This window comes from Drosophila persimilis, unplaced genomic scaffold, assembly GCF_003286085.1.
Source record: "Drosophila persimilis strain 14011-0111.01,24,50 unplaced genomic scaffold, DperRS2 tig00000520-arrow-pilon, whole genome shotgun sequence".
In the NCBI taxonomy this organism is placed as follows: domain Eukaryota; kingdom Metazoa; phylum Arthropoda; class Insecta; order Diptera; family Drosophilidae; genus Drosophila; species Drosophila persimilis.
Genome location: NW_020825317.1, coordinates 3,357,288 through 3,370,480, shown reverse-complemented (window position 1 = coordinate 3,370,480; position 13,193 = coordinate 3,357,288). Strand labels below are relative to the sequence as shown.

The window sequence follows — 13,193 nt, the reverse complement described above, 5'->3', positions numbered from 1 at the left end:
GTCAGTATGGCTCCCCTCCGCTAGAGGCGCACACTGCACGATGATAGTGTGTGTAAGAGAGAGAGAGAGAGAGAGAGAGAGAGAGAGAGAGAGAGAGAGAGGGAATCTAATAATATACCCCTGTACTCTTCGAGTACCGGGTCTAACAAGTGGATATCCAACCTATTTGAAAACAGTTTCATGCCATTAAAATCGTTCCAAATTGTATACATCCAAAACAGGAACGAATTCCTCTACTTCTAGATCTTTTCTTCTATCCCCAATGATCTATCTTTCTACATGCAACCTGCCCCACCATATTCCGGCGTCTTCCGTTCGTCACTCGTCTTGTTGTGCTTCAAATATGCTGTAGAGAAACGTAACGAGAAACACCGATAAAGCACACCAGATATTCTGGGAACGGTCAGAAAGTCGGAATATGTGAAAAGCCCCAACAGCTGCACACATTTCAGATGCACTCACTTTTGCATTTTCCTTCTGTTTAGAATATTAATGCAGACCTTAGAGATTTCAATGATGGTCTAGTGATGGTCTCCTGAATATTGGAAAGCTTGAAAAATTAGGATATTCCAGATTAAGAAAAAATATTTTTAACCAGTCAATATTAAAATGAAATGCTCAAAAATCGTTCAAAATGATACAAAATCGGAATATTCTTAGACTTTATTTTTGATAGCAAATATAATTTGAGTTATAGATCATTTTTACAATTTTAAGGGTTAATTATTTAAAAATGATGTAAAATCTGCAAAAAATTATTATTGGAAGAATCGATAATTATCGAAACATTTTGAAAGATTTTAGGCTCTCCGCAAAATTATTGCTCGTAGCCGTCTCCAAACAAGCCCTCCGGCTATTAGCCGAAGAACTGAGGCAGTATTTGTGACAAAATTTTGTTTTCTGCCTGGTTAGCCAGGAACAAAATTGGATCTGAACGTGTAACAATCGATCGTTTCCGCTGCTCCCAGCTCACCTGGAAAGCCATGCTGACACTTCCTCACCGCATGGTTTTCCCATAAGGATGCCTCTGTTTTTGCAGTTAGTCAATTAGAAAAGTCTAGTGTCATAAGGCTATTATTAAATAAGTCTAGACTTAGAACATACTAGTGCCACCACTGTCTGGTTTTCTTCCTCTTGATGAGAGAAAGGTTCTTTTTCGGGTTTTCCGTTTTTCAGTGTGAAATGCAAATCGAGCATCTAACACCGCCATCATCCATTTTTTCTGGAGTCCAACTTTTGCCATCTGCGAACTAAGGAGTAGTAAAAATAACTGATGTGCCTTATACATAATTTATGACCTCTGTCAAACGTCTGCTAAGAATCAGCATTCCCTCCCTGGAAGGTATCACCTACATATGTATACATAGGTGAGAAATGAGTAGTGAGCAGCGGTGGCTCGCGCGGAGCCGCGGCTTCTACTCTCTCTCTTGCTCTTTTTATCAGTTGACCTACAGAGTATGTGTGGGGCGGAGAGAGGGTGGCGAGGGGCCGCACACGAAGCCAGCCGAACTGTGTATCCTGCCTTGATAAAGAGCAAGCGCGATAAACTTTGCGTGCACTGTCACCCACGCAGACACAGACCTAGAGTGAGCCAAACCAACGGGAGAGGGAGAGAGGGAGTTGCACTCGACGCAACAGGCTTGCAAATGCATGAGTTGGCTGCGCTGTCGCTGTCGCTGTCGCCGTACTCACTTACAGCCGCTAGGCTTTCAGGAACAAAAACAATAACAAGAGCACGCAAAAGTTCGCTGCCAGCCGTCCTCTGCCTTGCCTTGCTCTGCAGCTGCTTCATTCCATGCTTCGGTTTCGGACCTGGTCTCGTGTCGGTCGTGTCTTGGCGGCGTCTTCGGCGGCAGAGGCGAAGCACAAGCAGAGCGACGTCGGCGTCGTGGGCTCTGGCGTTGGCAGCGGTGTCGTAGGCACAGGCCCCAAAGTTCTTACACATTCGGTTGCGCGCCATCGTACGAGGCGGTCGCACACTTTTCGGTGCGTTTTCCCTCTTCCCCCTCTCTCTCACAAATACACACAGACTCTGGGACCCTATCTGCCACGGAGGTGCAACAACACACTAACGGACAGAATACTCACCAAGTTCAATATTTTTTTCGAGTGACCCCCCCCCAAAGTGCTCCTCCAAAACCTCTCCAAAAGGATAAATCACGAAAGAAACAATCATATATCTTTTCTGTTGTAGTCCGTGCTCTTGAGATTTCCTTGAAGTTTCCTTGCTAGTTTTTTGTATTTCTTAATTTTGCAACCAAGAAACGCGTTCCAAAAAAATAAAAAAACATATAGTGGAACCGGGTAACCGGATTTCGGGATCTCTTGTCGCGGATCGGGTGTAAAAATCAACACGCGCGAAATGTAAAACAAAAATGAAAAAAGTGGCACATAAGAAAATAAGAATAAAAATAAAAACCTACACGAAAACCCCAACCAATACAGGGAAGCCTCCAATTGGGGCTCAGGTCCGGCTCCCGAGATCCGAGCTTTTTTCTGAGGAACTTCGTCTCCCTCTTGCTCTTACTCTACCCATCTCTGTCTCTGTCTTTTCGCTCTTTTTTGGGGCTTCCATTTCAATACATTTTTTCGCTGATTCGGGAATATATTCTCCACCCCCCCCTCTACCATTTCCTCTTCTGCTGACCTACACGATTTTCCCCCTCTCTCTTAACGATCTTAACGCTCCACTCTTTCTGTCTCTCTCGATTTTTGCAGTGCCATAGCCGTAAAACACTGTCTTCCTACCGTTTACCGTTTCACCCCATCAAATATATCGAATATCGAACCGAAAACTGCCTTAAAACCACACACACACACACACACACACAAAGTACCTATAACCATAAAAGCTGCCAAAAAACCAAAAAGAAACAAATTTGAAAAATAAAAAACCAAAGTAAAATCTAAGCCCCAAAAAAATAAACGAAACCCCACACAAGCGATGGGATCATCCGGATCCCAGGCGTCCGCGTCCGTGTCCGGGATCGCGACAGGACGGATGTCGCTGCTGTTGCGCCTCCTAGCGGTGGCGCTAGTAATGAATGCCTGCCACATGCCGCTGACCAATGCCAAGGTGAGTAAGAGTGCTGCAGAGTATACGGAGTGTAGAACCATCTTTCATCCTGCGAATCCATTATGATACATGGAATGATCCCTTTCGAGAAAGAAATTCCCTTTTAAACGAAAGAAGTTCCCAGCTGAAAAAGGATATATCCGATGTGTATCAACAGATTCCGAATATCACAATGACAGGTTTCTTGTGGAAAATGTCGTGAAGGAGTTCATGCGTACCATCTGGACCCAACAAATTCTTCAAAGTACATCTGCCCACACAAATAAGGACGTGTCCTCAGATATTTGGAGATTTGTTTTAAAATTTAATTTGTAAAAGTTTATTTGAATTTAAAAGCCTTTTCCTCTTTGCTAAAAATGTACTTCTCTCGCGGAATACCTTAAAAACTCCTCGCTATGAAATTTCAAGGGATTTATAGGAAGGGGCACATGAAAATAGGAAGAACCTCTTATCTTAGTCCTTAAATAAGAAATCCCCTTCATTCGTAGTCTTCAAATCCGTTCGTTCCTAGTTTTCTTTTTCAATGAAAATCCCACCACAAACTCCACGAATGAAAATGTCTTTTGGTTATCAAGAGCTTAAAACATCTAAAGTCCCCCAGTCTTTTGAATGTGTGCCTGTGCCTCCACTCGGGTGATGATGACACAAGTTGGGCACTCTCTGTTTGAGTGTCGAATGACGTGCCATGCACCAAAACGAATCAAATGAATCGAACGAACTTGAACTATTTTTCAGATGACACACATTCAAAAAAGATTAGCATAAGCAGCGTTTCTTGGATGCATCTTCCCAGCACTCAAAAGTGGATTTGAAAATAGTTTTCCCCCTCTTCGACCCTCATTTAAAACGCATTAAAATTGTCGGTGGAAATTAACATTTGACATTAACATTTATCTTGGTCTCAACAGAGCGGGGGGGGGGGGATGCATTTCTGTATATTATGGACGGGACACTGCTAAAAGACCGGATTTGGTGGCGACAGAAAACAAAAACCAACTAAATCTGAAATCTCGCCTTAGCTTTGGTGGCTCTCTGGTTGGGGGTCATCACGATGGGTTATCACTGTCCCCAAAATATTCCCCGCTTTGTTTTTTTTTGCCAATTATGAAAACGTTGATTGTTCTAATTTCTATCTATCTATCTCTTGTGGGTCTAAGGAGGGGCCCAGTTCTTGGGAGAGGCTCTATGTATTCGAAGGGGCTCTACGTCTATCGGCTAATGAGCCCTGTGCAATGACAGGCCACCGGCACCGGCACCGGCACCGGCACCAGCACCGCCACCGGCACCGGCTGCCTGCCTTATCACGGGGCATGTTAATGACATATTGCCCGCCCCATAGACCTATAGATGTAGCCTTGCTGTTCCGCTGCTGTCGTTGGTTGTCTTCCAAATGAAATAATTTCCAAAATTAACATTCGAAATCATTTCAACATATATTATATGGTAAATTTTTCGATTGGTTGCTCTTCCATTCACTTTCTGTCTATCGTTCTGTCTGTCTTGTGTTTTTGCTGTGGATGTTTTCGTAGCCAGGAAGTTGTAGGGTTCAAGGCTCATATGATTGTAGGGCCTCTCTGGAGAACCATAAGCCAGAATATTCCGAGTGATAGGGCAGGCGGAAACCAGGTCGACAACTGAAGAAATCTTCGAAATCTTTGCCTGGAAAGTCTCTCCTTGGAAGTTTCCTGCCAAGAAGTCCCAAGTTGCCCTGAGAATGAAGTTCATGCAACATTTGCATTGGAATGGTTAGGAGATTGGAAGTCTTGAATGTAGCCTTTCGCTTAGGGCAACATTTCGTGCAGCAAGTGCATTGCAGGTATGCCATCCACAACGCAGCGAGGGCTGTGCTCATCCTTTCCCACTCTTCGATTTGTTTGTGCTTTCATTTTTAAAGTTTTATCACATCGGAAGTTGCTTGTAAATTGGGGCCAAATTCTTATAAAGAGTTCTGTGATTCCATTTAATTCCATATAATTCCTTTTTATAAAAATGTAATATCGCATGCCACGAATGCCGCGAATGCACTGCCACTGCTCCATTCATGGTCTTATCACAAACTCTGCTGCAAAAGGAAAGACAGAGGCAAAAGCAAAGGCAGATGCGGAGTGTACTGTAAATGAGGTCACTGACAACAGAAAGGGAGTCCAGCAGCAGGCAGGCAGCAGTGTGCCACAGATAAGTGCCGCTGCAGCTCCATCGTGGGGTGCCTTTCGCCAATGCGTATGCGAACTGTGGGTCCACGTCCATGTCCAGCCATTGCGTATACGAACAGGTGGTCAAACGACCCAGACAGGATCATAGGCAGAACTTTTACCCGTGCAGATCGTAAGGAACTTCTGTCATGATAGACTGCTGCCCCTACAGATCAGATCTCTTGTGGGCCCCATCTGTTCCTGCAGACTGCGGACTGCTCTCTCTCTTTCCCTCATGCCACATGTCTGTCAAACAAGCTGTCACAATTTTTGCATCATCAACAGATCCCAAATAAAAAATCACCACCAAAAATCAAAAGAAAAAGGCCAGAAAAGAGTATTACGAAATTTGACGAAGAGATGAGAAAGTGGCTGGAAGTAACAACAAGTTTACGGTGTATCTGTGTATCTTTATCTGTAAGCTTTAAAAAATTGGAGAAAAACTAAGATCGGAGGGACCATACTATCGTACAGAAAACCACAGATGTGTCTCTTCCTCAACGCGAAACACGCTGCGTAGATGCTGCTTTGTATCTTTTACGGCAGAGTATCTGAAGCTTTTGTATCTTTTCCTTTGCCTCGCCTTGTTTGTGGATTGTTTGTTTGTGCACCATATGGACACAAGATGTTCGGACCATCAACATTTCGATCGACACATGCTGCCTGGCTGTGTATCTGTATATGTAGCTAATGTATCTGTATCTTTGTGTCTGTTACCAACGGGTGCCCGTTACGGGTGCTTCACACATCAAATGCAATTTTGTTCAATGGAAAAAAGTCATGACAGTCATTTGTTTAAATATTATGACATTCCGCGAGGGCGACTCCGACCTCTCCCTGCGCACTCTCTGCCCCTGGCATATGCTGCCTCTTCCTCTTCCACTTCCCCTGCCCCTGGCCATGGCACTCCCTCTGAATTTTATTCTGCCACTTCAATCTCAAGTTCAGAGACTCTCTATCTGTGGAACATGTTTATATGGAATAGATAATTCAAGTGCCACAGCGAAGTGCCAGAGAGAGGTGTCACTAAAGTGTCTCTCTCGCTGCCTCTGTCTCTGTTTCTGTCTGTCTCCTCCCCTGATGAGTGTTTGACTGAATGATTGGCCAGAAGCTTCCGCCTTCCGCCTTCTGCCAGCCTTCCAGCCACATGCGATCGAGCCAAGATTCGGGCCCATTAGTCATCCTTCTAGAAGGAGTCGCGTCGCTGGCCCTCGTCCAATAAGTGACGTAGACATTAACATTCCCCCCACCCCCCATGCATTTCGTAATGCCCCCTTGCAACAGAGTGTTTCAGTGGCAGGGGAGAGGGGTGTGGCAGACTATGAAGTAAACGTTTAAAAATAGATATAGACACTAGAGTACGCGAGCCAGCAAATAGAAAGATACAAAACAAGAGAAAAGAAAGAGCATTGGAATTTCATGTTGTTGAGAAGAGAAAGACAGGGACATAGAGGGGAAAAGAGAGATAGAGAGAGAGGGAAAGCGAGTGCCACGACTAGACCTAGAGGGACATTTTCTCTCTCGGTTCAGGTCATTCGGCTTACATTTCTCTATCCTTTTGGATGGAAATGCACAGTTCATGCACTCGACTTCTATCACTGCAGTGCACTGAGAGAAATCGTTGGAGAGATACCACTTTGGACTGGGAGAAAGGAAAGGGAAAGCAAACATGAACTCCACCCTGAGAGAGCTAAAGGGCCTATCGACTTGCAATATGTCACTGCAATTATAACTATCGATAACTATGACCGATAATAAATCGATATTATAAATATATTACTTAAGCGATCATTTCCGATAAAATAATTAATAGCTATAATTATCGATAGGAATAATTATAAAAATCGATCGAATATATTCCCATCGACTGTAGGCCGTTGCCTACTTATCGATAACTAATCGATAACGGCAGTGTGTTTTGTGTATGTAAAACATGATCCTTCCGCTGTGTTTTTGTATCTGGTATCCATCACATAAAGGAGCTTTTAAATTTCTGCTAATTATCTCGTCTTGCTATCCAATCGATTACAGATCGATTATGACTATCGCTTCATTAAACGAGCTTGCAAGAATCTATGTAAATTGTACACTCTTTGTTGCAAACATCTTCCCTGCTGTTGCGTCACTCTCTTCAGAGTTCCTTTGGGCTACTTTGTCACTTCGATCCGTACTTAGCTTTGGAGAACACAATATGTAAATATATTTTCTAAAAGACAATATTTCTGTATGAAAACCAGCTCCAATATGTAGCCTTCCTTGCAATTTAATATTTGCATTCGAGAGAGATGTCTCTGCATCTATGTATCTATAGATGGCGTATCCGTATCTATGAGCGTAAATACACCGTACGTTCGTGTGTGTCTGTGTGTTTTTGAGTCTCGTGGCGATGCGATGAACAATAATTATTGTTTAAATATTGCATTGCGCAAATGTTGAAAATAGAAAAAACTATCAGCCCGAAGGCAGCAGCAAACAGCACCCAGACGCCGCTCTACATCTCTGCCCCATGCTCCCCCCGTGGCACCCAGTTTCGCGGAGCAGGGGAGAAAACTGTCGCAATTTGCCTTCTGAGCTATTGCAAAATGCAAGAATGCCTCCATCCGTCCGTCCATCTTTTTGTGAGTGGGAGCATCGCATATATATTCTATTGTGTCATTCACAACAGCAGCAACACATCAATGTGCATTTAAATATTGTATTTAGGCAAATGTTTCTTTTTACGAGCAAAATGTGTGAAAAATACAAGTATCTTCGGGCGGATTCTGTCGGGAGAGCTTATGTGCGCTTAATATTCCACTGCCGGATCGATGTATGGATCGGAGAAGGGTGCGGCATGGCAAGCTCATTCCACATTCAGATCAGGAGTCGTCAATCAATGGGGATCATCTCTGGAATCGGAAATAAGTCTATAATAAGTCTATATAAGATTCAATCCGCAAGAAACATTTTCCCTTAAGCAAACGGCCACAGTAGTTTAAAAAGACCTAATAAACTTCGATTTCATGAAAACGATAGAAGAATGCGATGCTTTTGCTAATATTCGATGAAAATACTACCTTTATAGATACTAAGAAGATACTATATTCTATATCCTTTCATTCATTGATGCTCCCAAGGATCATTCCCTCCCGAAAATCCTCATCGAAGAATCTGGCGAATCTTGGGCGATTTCACGGCAGGAAACTTTCAAAAGGAAAGACTCCCCGGACATGGATTTTTTATTTTTCAATTTAGTTTCCGTCTGCCATATCTCCCGGTACGGATCGGGTAACGAATGGCCCACCACACTATCCAGTGGTCGATCTATCGATAAATAAATGAAAACTGGTTGTCGCTGCTCTTTGAAGCGCTCTTTTGAAATTCATTTTGACTACAGCTAAATATACAGAAACAGAAACAGATACAGATACACTTATTAAGCGATAGATTGATCCGATGGGGAAACCATTTCAATTGATTACAAATTGAGATCCAATCAACTTTATTTTGATTGCCACTTAAGCCCAAACGAATGTAGATTTTCGGAGGGAGCGTCCTGATCCATGGAACGTTAATCATCATCAGCGATGGATCGATGATGGGGAATGGCGGAATGGATCCCGAGGGTGTGCCCCTTCTGGCGACACATTGATGATGCGGGTGACATCAGCCTCTGCCTCTTCGGGTCTGTCTTCTGTGTCTTTTCATAAATTATTATTTCGGTGGAAATTAAAAAATTCCTCGCCAACATCGATGGGGGAATGGGAGTTGCATCATCCAAGGCAAGGGGGCGCAGGGGCGGCATGGGGCAGACAGCATCTGGAGCATGACAATCTCTGATGAAGGAGCAGATGGACCATAAAATTCCATGGAAATTCTCAATTGTTTTTCATCTCAATTTAAACGCCCGCGTTCATTTAACAATAAGCGATTCAACAATCGAAACTCCCCAAAAAACGGCCAAGCGATGGCCAATTAATTAACAAACAAAACATGAAAGCCCCTCGAAACACCACCACAAAAAACAAAGCAGAACAAAGCAGAAGGCAGCAAACACGAATCAAAATGCGGTGCATAATTATGCAAATTTCATTAATTTGCCATCGAGTCAGCGGCTATCTGCCGCCGTGCCTACGGGTCTTGCATATATTTATGCTGCTTTACGGAAAACTGGATACCATAACCAATCGCAAAATTCGATTTCATTTCGATTTGATCTTTACTAATGGCTTCTCATTCAGAAAAGAGCCTATCAAAATTACTATTTTTAAGACGATCAATCATATAGGGATAAGAGATCATCAATCGAAAGCGAAAACGAAATTGTTATCGAAGGAGGGAAATGTTTCCATGGCTTTCTGGGTGGGTTGGAATTACCGAACTATAATCAGAGACATTTCCTTCAAATTATCCATCGAATCCAAGCGTCGTTTAAGGTATCGTTTAAAAAGCTGAAATTGATAATTTATCGATTGCTTAAAGAATTATAAATGCTATATTATGCTGTGGTCCTCTCGCTCTGTCATGATTGAAACGATCAATAAGAAAGAACAGTTCGATTTCACATTCTTTTTATACAACCCATCGATTTCTCGGCGAATTATCGATCGAACATTATAAGGAAACCAAAAATGAGCAGAAGAAACGATTCCGATTTCGATTTCCCAACGTGCAAAGTTCGATTTCTGCTTCCATATTTGATAGATATCTGAACGAATAATCGATCGATTTTGCAATGCTATAAAATCGTCTATCGTTTATCGATCAGATCTATAGATTATCCGCAATGCTCCCCCTTACTGTAGTCATACTCTTTCGAAGACGCTTCGAGGTGTTCTTGGACACACAATAATCGAATGAATGGAAGATATCTTGAGGTGTCCGTTTTCCACTTCCATCGAACTCTCTTTTGGCGCTTTCTTTCGATTTATTTGCTTTGCCGCAAACAAATTAAACTAATTACCGGAACAGCAACAGAAACAGAAACAAGTGAAGGGAAGAAACAATTAATGAAAGTGTGTGTGTGTTCCCAAAACGCATTTACGCATGAGATATCTTTGGGGAGGAATACTCTACACTGTACATAGAAGCAGAGTCAGGAGCCGATAAGATATAGGGACCATATATGTAGTACATACAATACATACGATCGTAGATGGCATAGTTTCCCGCATTCCCAGTTGTTGCCGGTGCTGTTCCCTCTGTGCAATGCTCCATGTGTTGCCAAGTTGATAAGGTGGTCGACTGATAGCAGAAAAATATGGTCGGGAATGGGTCTTAAGAATGGGTCTACGAAACGGGCCTGCAACTATGGAGCGGCCTCCGTCTGTTGCTGCCACTCACGGCTGTGATGAATCTTAATTTAATGCATATTTCGTTTGACATTTGAATGCCCAAAAATCGTGTGTCAGAGTCTTTTCCAGCTCTACCTCCCTTTTGAACCGGTTTTCCTGAAGCCAAGAAGCTGCCGCCAGTTGACACTGCTTATTATTATTTTAAACGCGCTTTAAAACCATAGAGTTCAAGGGTATGCTGTATTTGCAGAGACATATGTATGTAATAGGTATGTAATAATTGGATGATTGGACAGAGAAAAAGCCACAGTCTCCGAGCTACAGTTGGGAAACTTACTAAATGAACTGAATGTGCATAATTATATTTTCTAGCTAATTAAAAAGTTTCAGTTCTTGAAAAACCAATTCTATAAAGACATTACCTGCCTAGATGCCAAGTTTCGGTAAGATCTGAATTTATACCACCAGTTTCGGTCGATTCTAAGAGACTCCTCTCATCTCAGGGAGTAGTCGGAAGAGCGGTAGTCATCGCTTAGTCGAAAGTCTCTTCTTTTGTATGGTTTTTTTTTGGTCAGAACTTGTTGCCTTATCAGTGGAGAGCCAATAGAGAGAGAGAGAGAGCCGTGCCCGCTCTTCGTGGCAACAGTTGGAAACAGCTTGAAGCTCGAGGCGCTATCCAATAGTTGCTTAAACCCCCATTCCATCCCATTCCCCATTCGATTCCGTTGTTCTTCAGTCCATTCGTTTGACTAACTCCAAAAATATGCGGTGTCGCATGCAATGAGGTGCCCCTTCCCTTCCGCCGAGCCCTGTCATACGATTTTCGTTTGTGTTTCGTCTGGAAAACAGTGTCCAATGCAGAATTCGTATTCCGTATTCCATTTTTATGTGAAGATCAGCAAAAAAGAAGGAGAGCTCTGTGTGTGGAGAAGTTCATTAGCTTCGGGGATCGGATCGGGTTGTGCGATCAGCTGATGATCCCAGCAGACGACCACTCTAGTGAGTGATCATTATCGTCTTTCATGTGGCAACCGAGGAGGGGAAATAGCTCTCAATGAAATGGGAGTGCTCTAGAGAGAGAGAGAATGGTCTCAAAATGGCAAAACTTACAGATCTAGAGATGCAGCATAAAGAGGAAAAGCATTCGGTTTTGGATCAAAGAACCTAAATAAGTGATAAAAATGAAAGGTAGTTTTAATCAGTGATTTCGAAATTATTTGCCTTGTTCGAACTCGAGGAAACTCTCTCCCAGTGTGGCGCTAGTGTAGGAGCTATGTGGCCCTTCGCACATGGGACAATTCTACAGCGAACTGAATGTCATTTCCTATGGAGTGCAATCCTCATCTTTTAATGTACTCCGAACATTATTTGTGGCCAAACATTTGTTCCCGACATCAATTTGATTCACGATTTCAGCGGAAACTAGTTCTCCGATCATCACCATCATAATCATTAATGGCGGATCAACAGCTATGATCCCAAAAAAGCATTTGCCAGATATTGGTATTGATTAATGGATTAATAATTCAATTAACAAGCGCTTCTCTCTCTTTGTAGGTATGTCACTGTTTTGCGATTCGTTTCGCTTTGTTTCGGTATTCAGATTCCGAGATTCGATTGGGTAAGGTAAACAACAGACTGCTTGACGCTTGGACGCTTAGACCCTGCACCCGTGTGCGCCCCACCTTCAGTGGCGATCTCTAAATGTGCCCATTAGCTGTCAAAAGACAATATTTGTCGCTGTCTCACATTTAGAGAGCCCCCGCAGAGCCCCCCCCACATACAGCGACAGCAACGACAAAAACCGACGACTTTTGACCAAAAGCCAAACTTGATTTATTTCCTGTATTTGTATCTGTATCTGTAGCTGTTGTATCTGTATCTGTATCTGCGAGTGTAGAAAATGAAACGTGCCGCCAAAAAAAGAGTGGAAGAAGAAGCAACGAGCGGGAACGTTGTGAGTCGGTGCTACGGCCGCGAATCTACATTTACACCCGACACTCATTCAGTTTGGCTCCCCTCCGCCAGAGGGCGCACACTGTACGATGGAGAGTGTGGGAGAGAGAGAGCGTAGCCATTGCAACTCTTCGAGTAACGGGTATAAAAAGCCCGAAATCAAAAGCAAATATACAAAATATACAACTTGAGACTTTGGCAAACGAATGAATCTCTAGCCTCCTGATTCCTAAGCCACCCCCCACAAAATGAAGCTAGTAAAAGAAGAAACTTGACCTTGAAGGCCGTTTTAATAAATAGATAGAAGAAAAATAGATAAGTCGCTTAGAGAGAGAGAGAGCGAGAAAGATAGAGAGATTTGTGTGAAGAGAAGGGACATAAAAGAGGGTACCTTATTCAGCGTTTCTTAATGCTTTTTAAGATCTTTAAGCACAAAATATTACATAAGGTTGGCGCCTGAACCGCTAAGCCACATTGGGAGCGAGCTAGCGGTAGAGGGAGATTTCTAGTGGTAGCATGACAGAGAGAGAGTAAGCTCATGTCTGAAATGGAAACACTCCCTTCACTGCTAAGCCACACTGGTAAAGAGAGAGAAAATGGAGAAAAGAGAGACTCCTTCTGTCACTTGAAGATCGTGACCGATACGAAAATTCATCTATTGCTAAACCACAGTGGAAGAGAGAGAGAGAGAGAGAG

The 13,193-nt window shown here is 43.0% G+C and overlaps 1 protein-coding gene across 1 annotated transcript in view; it reads left to right on the top strand.

Moving 5' to 3' along the window:
- The first annotated feature begins 2,894 nt into the window (after positions 1–2,894).
- The window catches only part of LOC6596848 (basement membrane-specific heparan sulfate proteoglycan core protein), an 85,042-nt gene continuing 74,743 nt past the window's right edge, over positions 2,895–13,193 (top strand). The window contains exon 1 of the mRNA XM_026990148.1: positions 2,895–3,076. Coding sequence (XP_026845949.1) covers positions 2,945–3,076 — 132 coding nt within the window. The 5' untranslated portion in view covers positions 2,895–2,944. The remainder of the gene's footprint in view (positions 3,077–13,193) is intronic.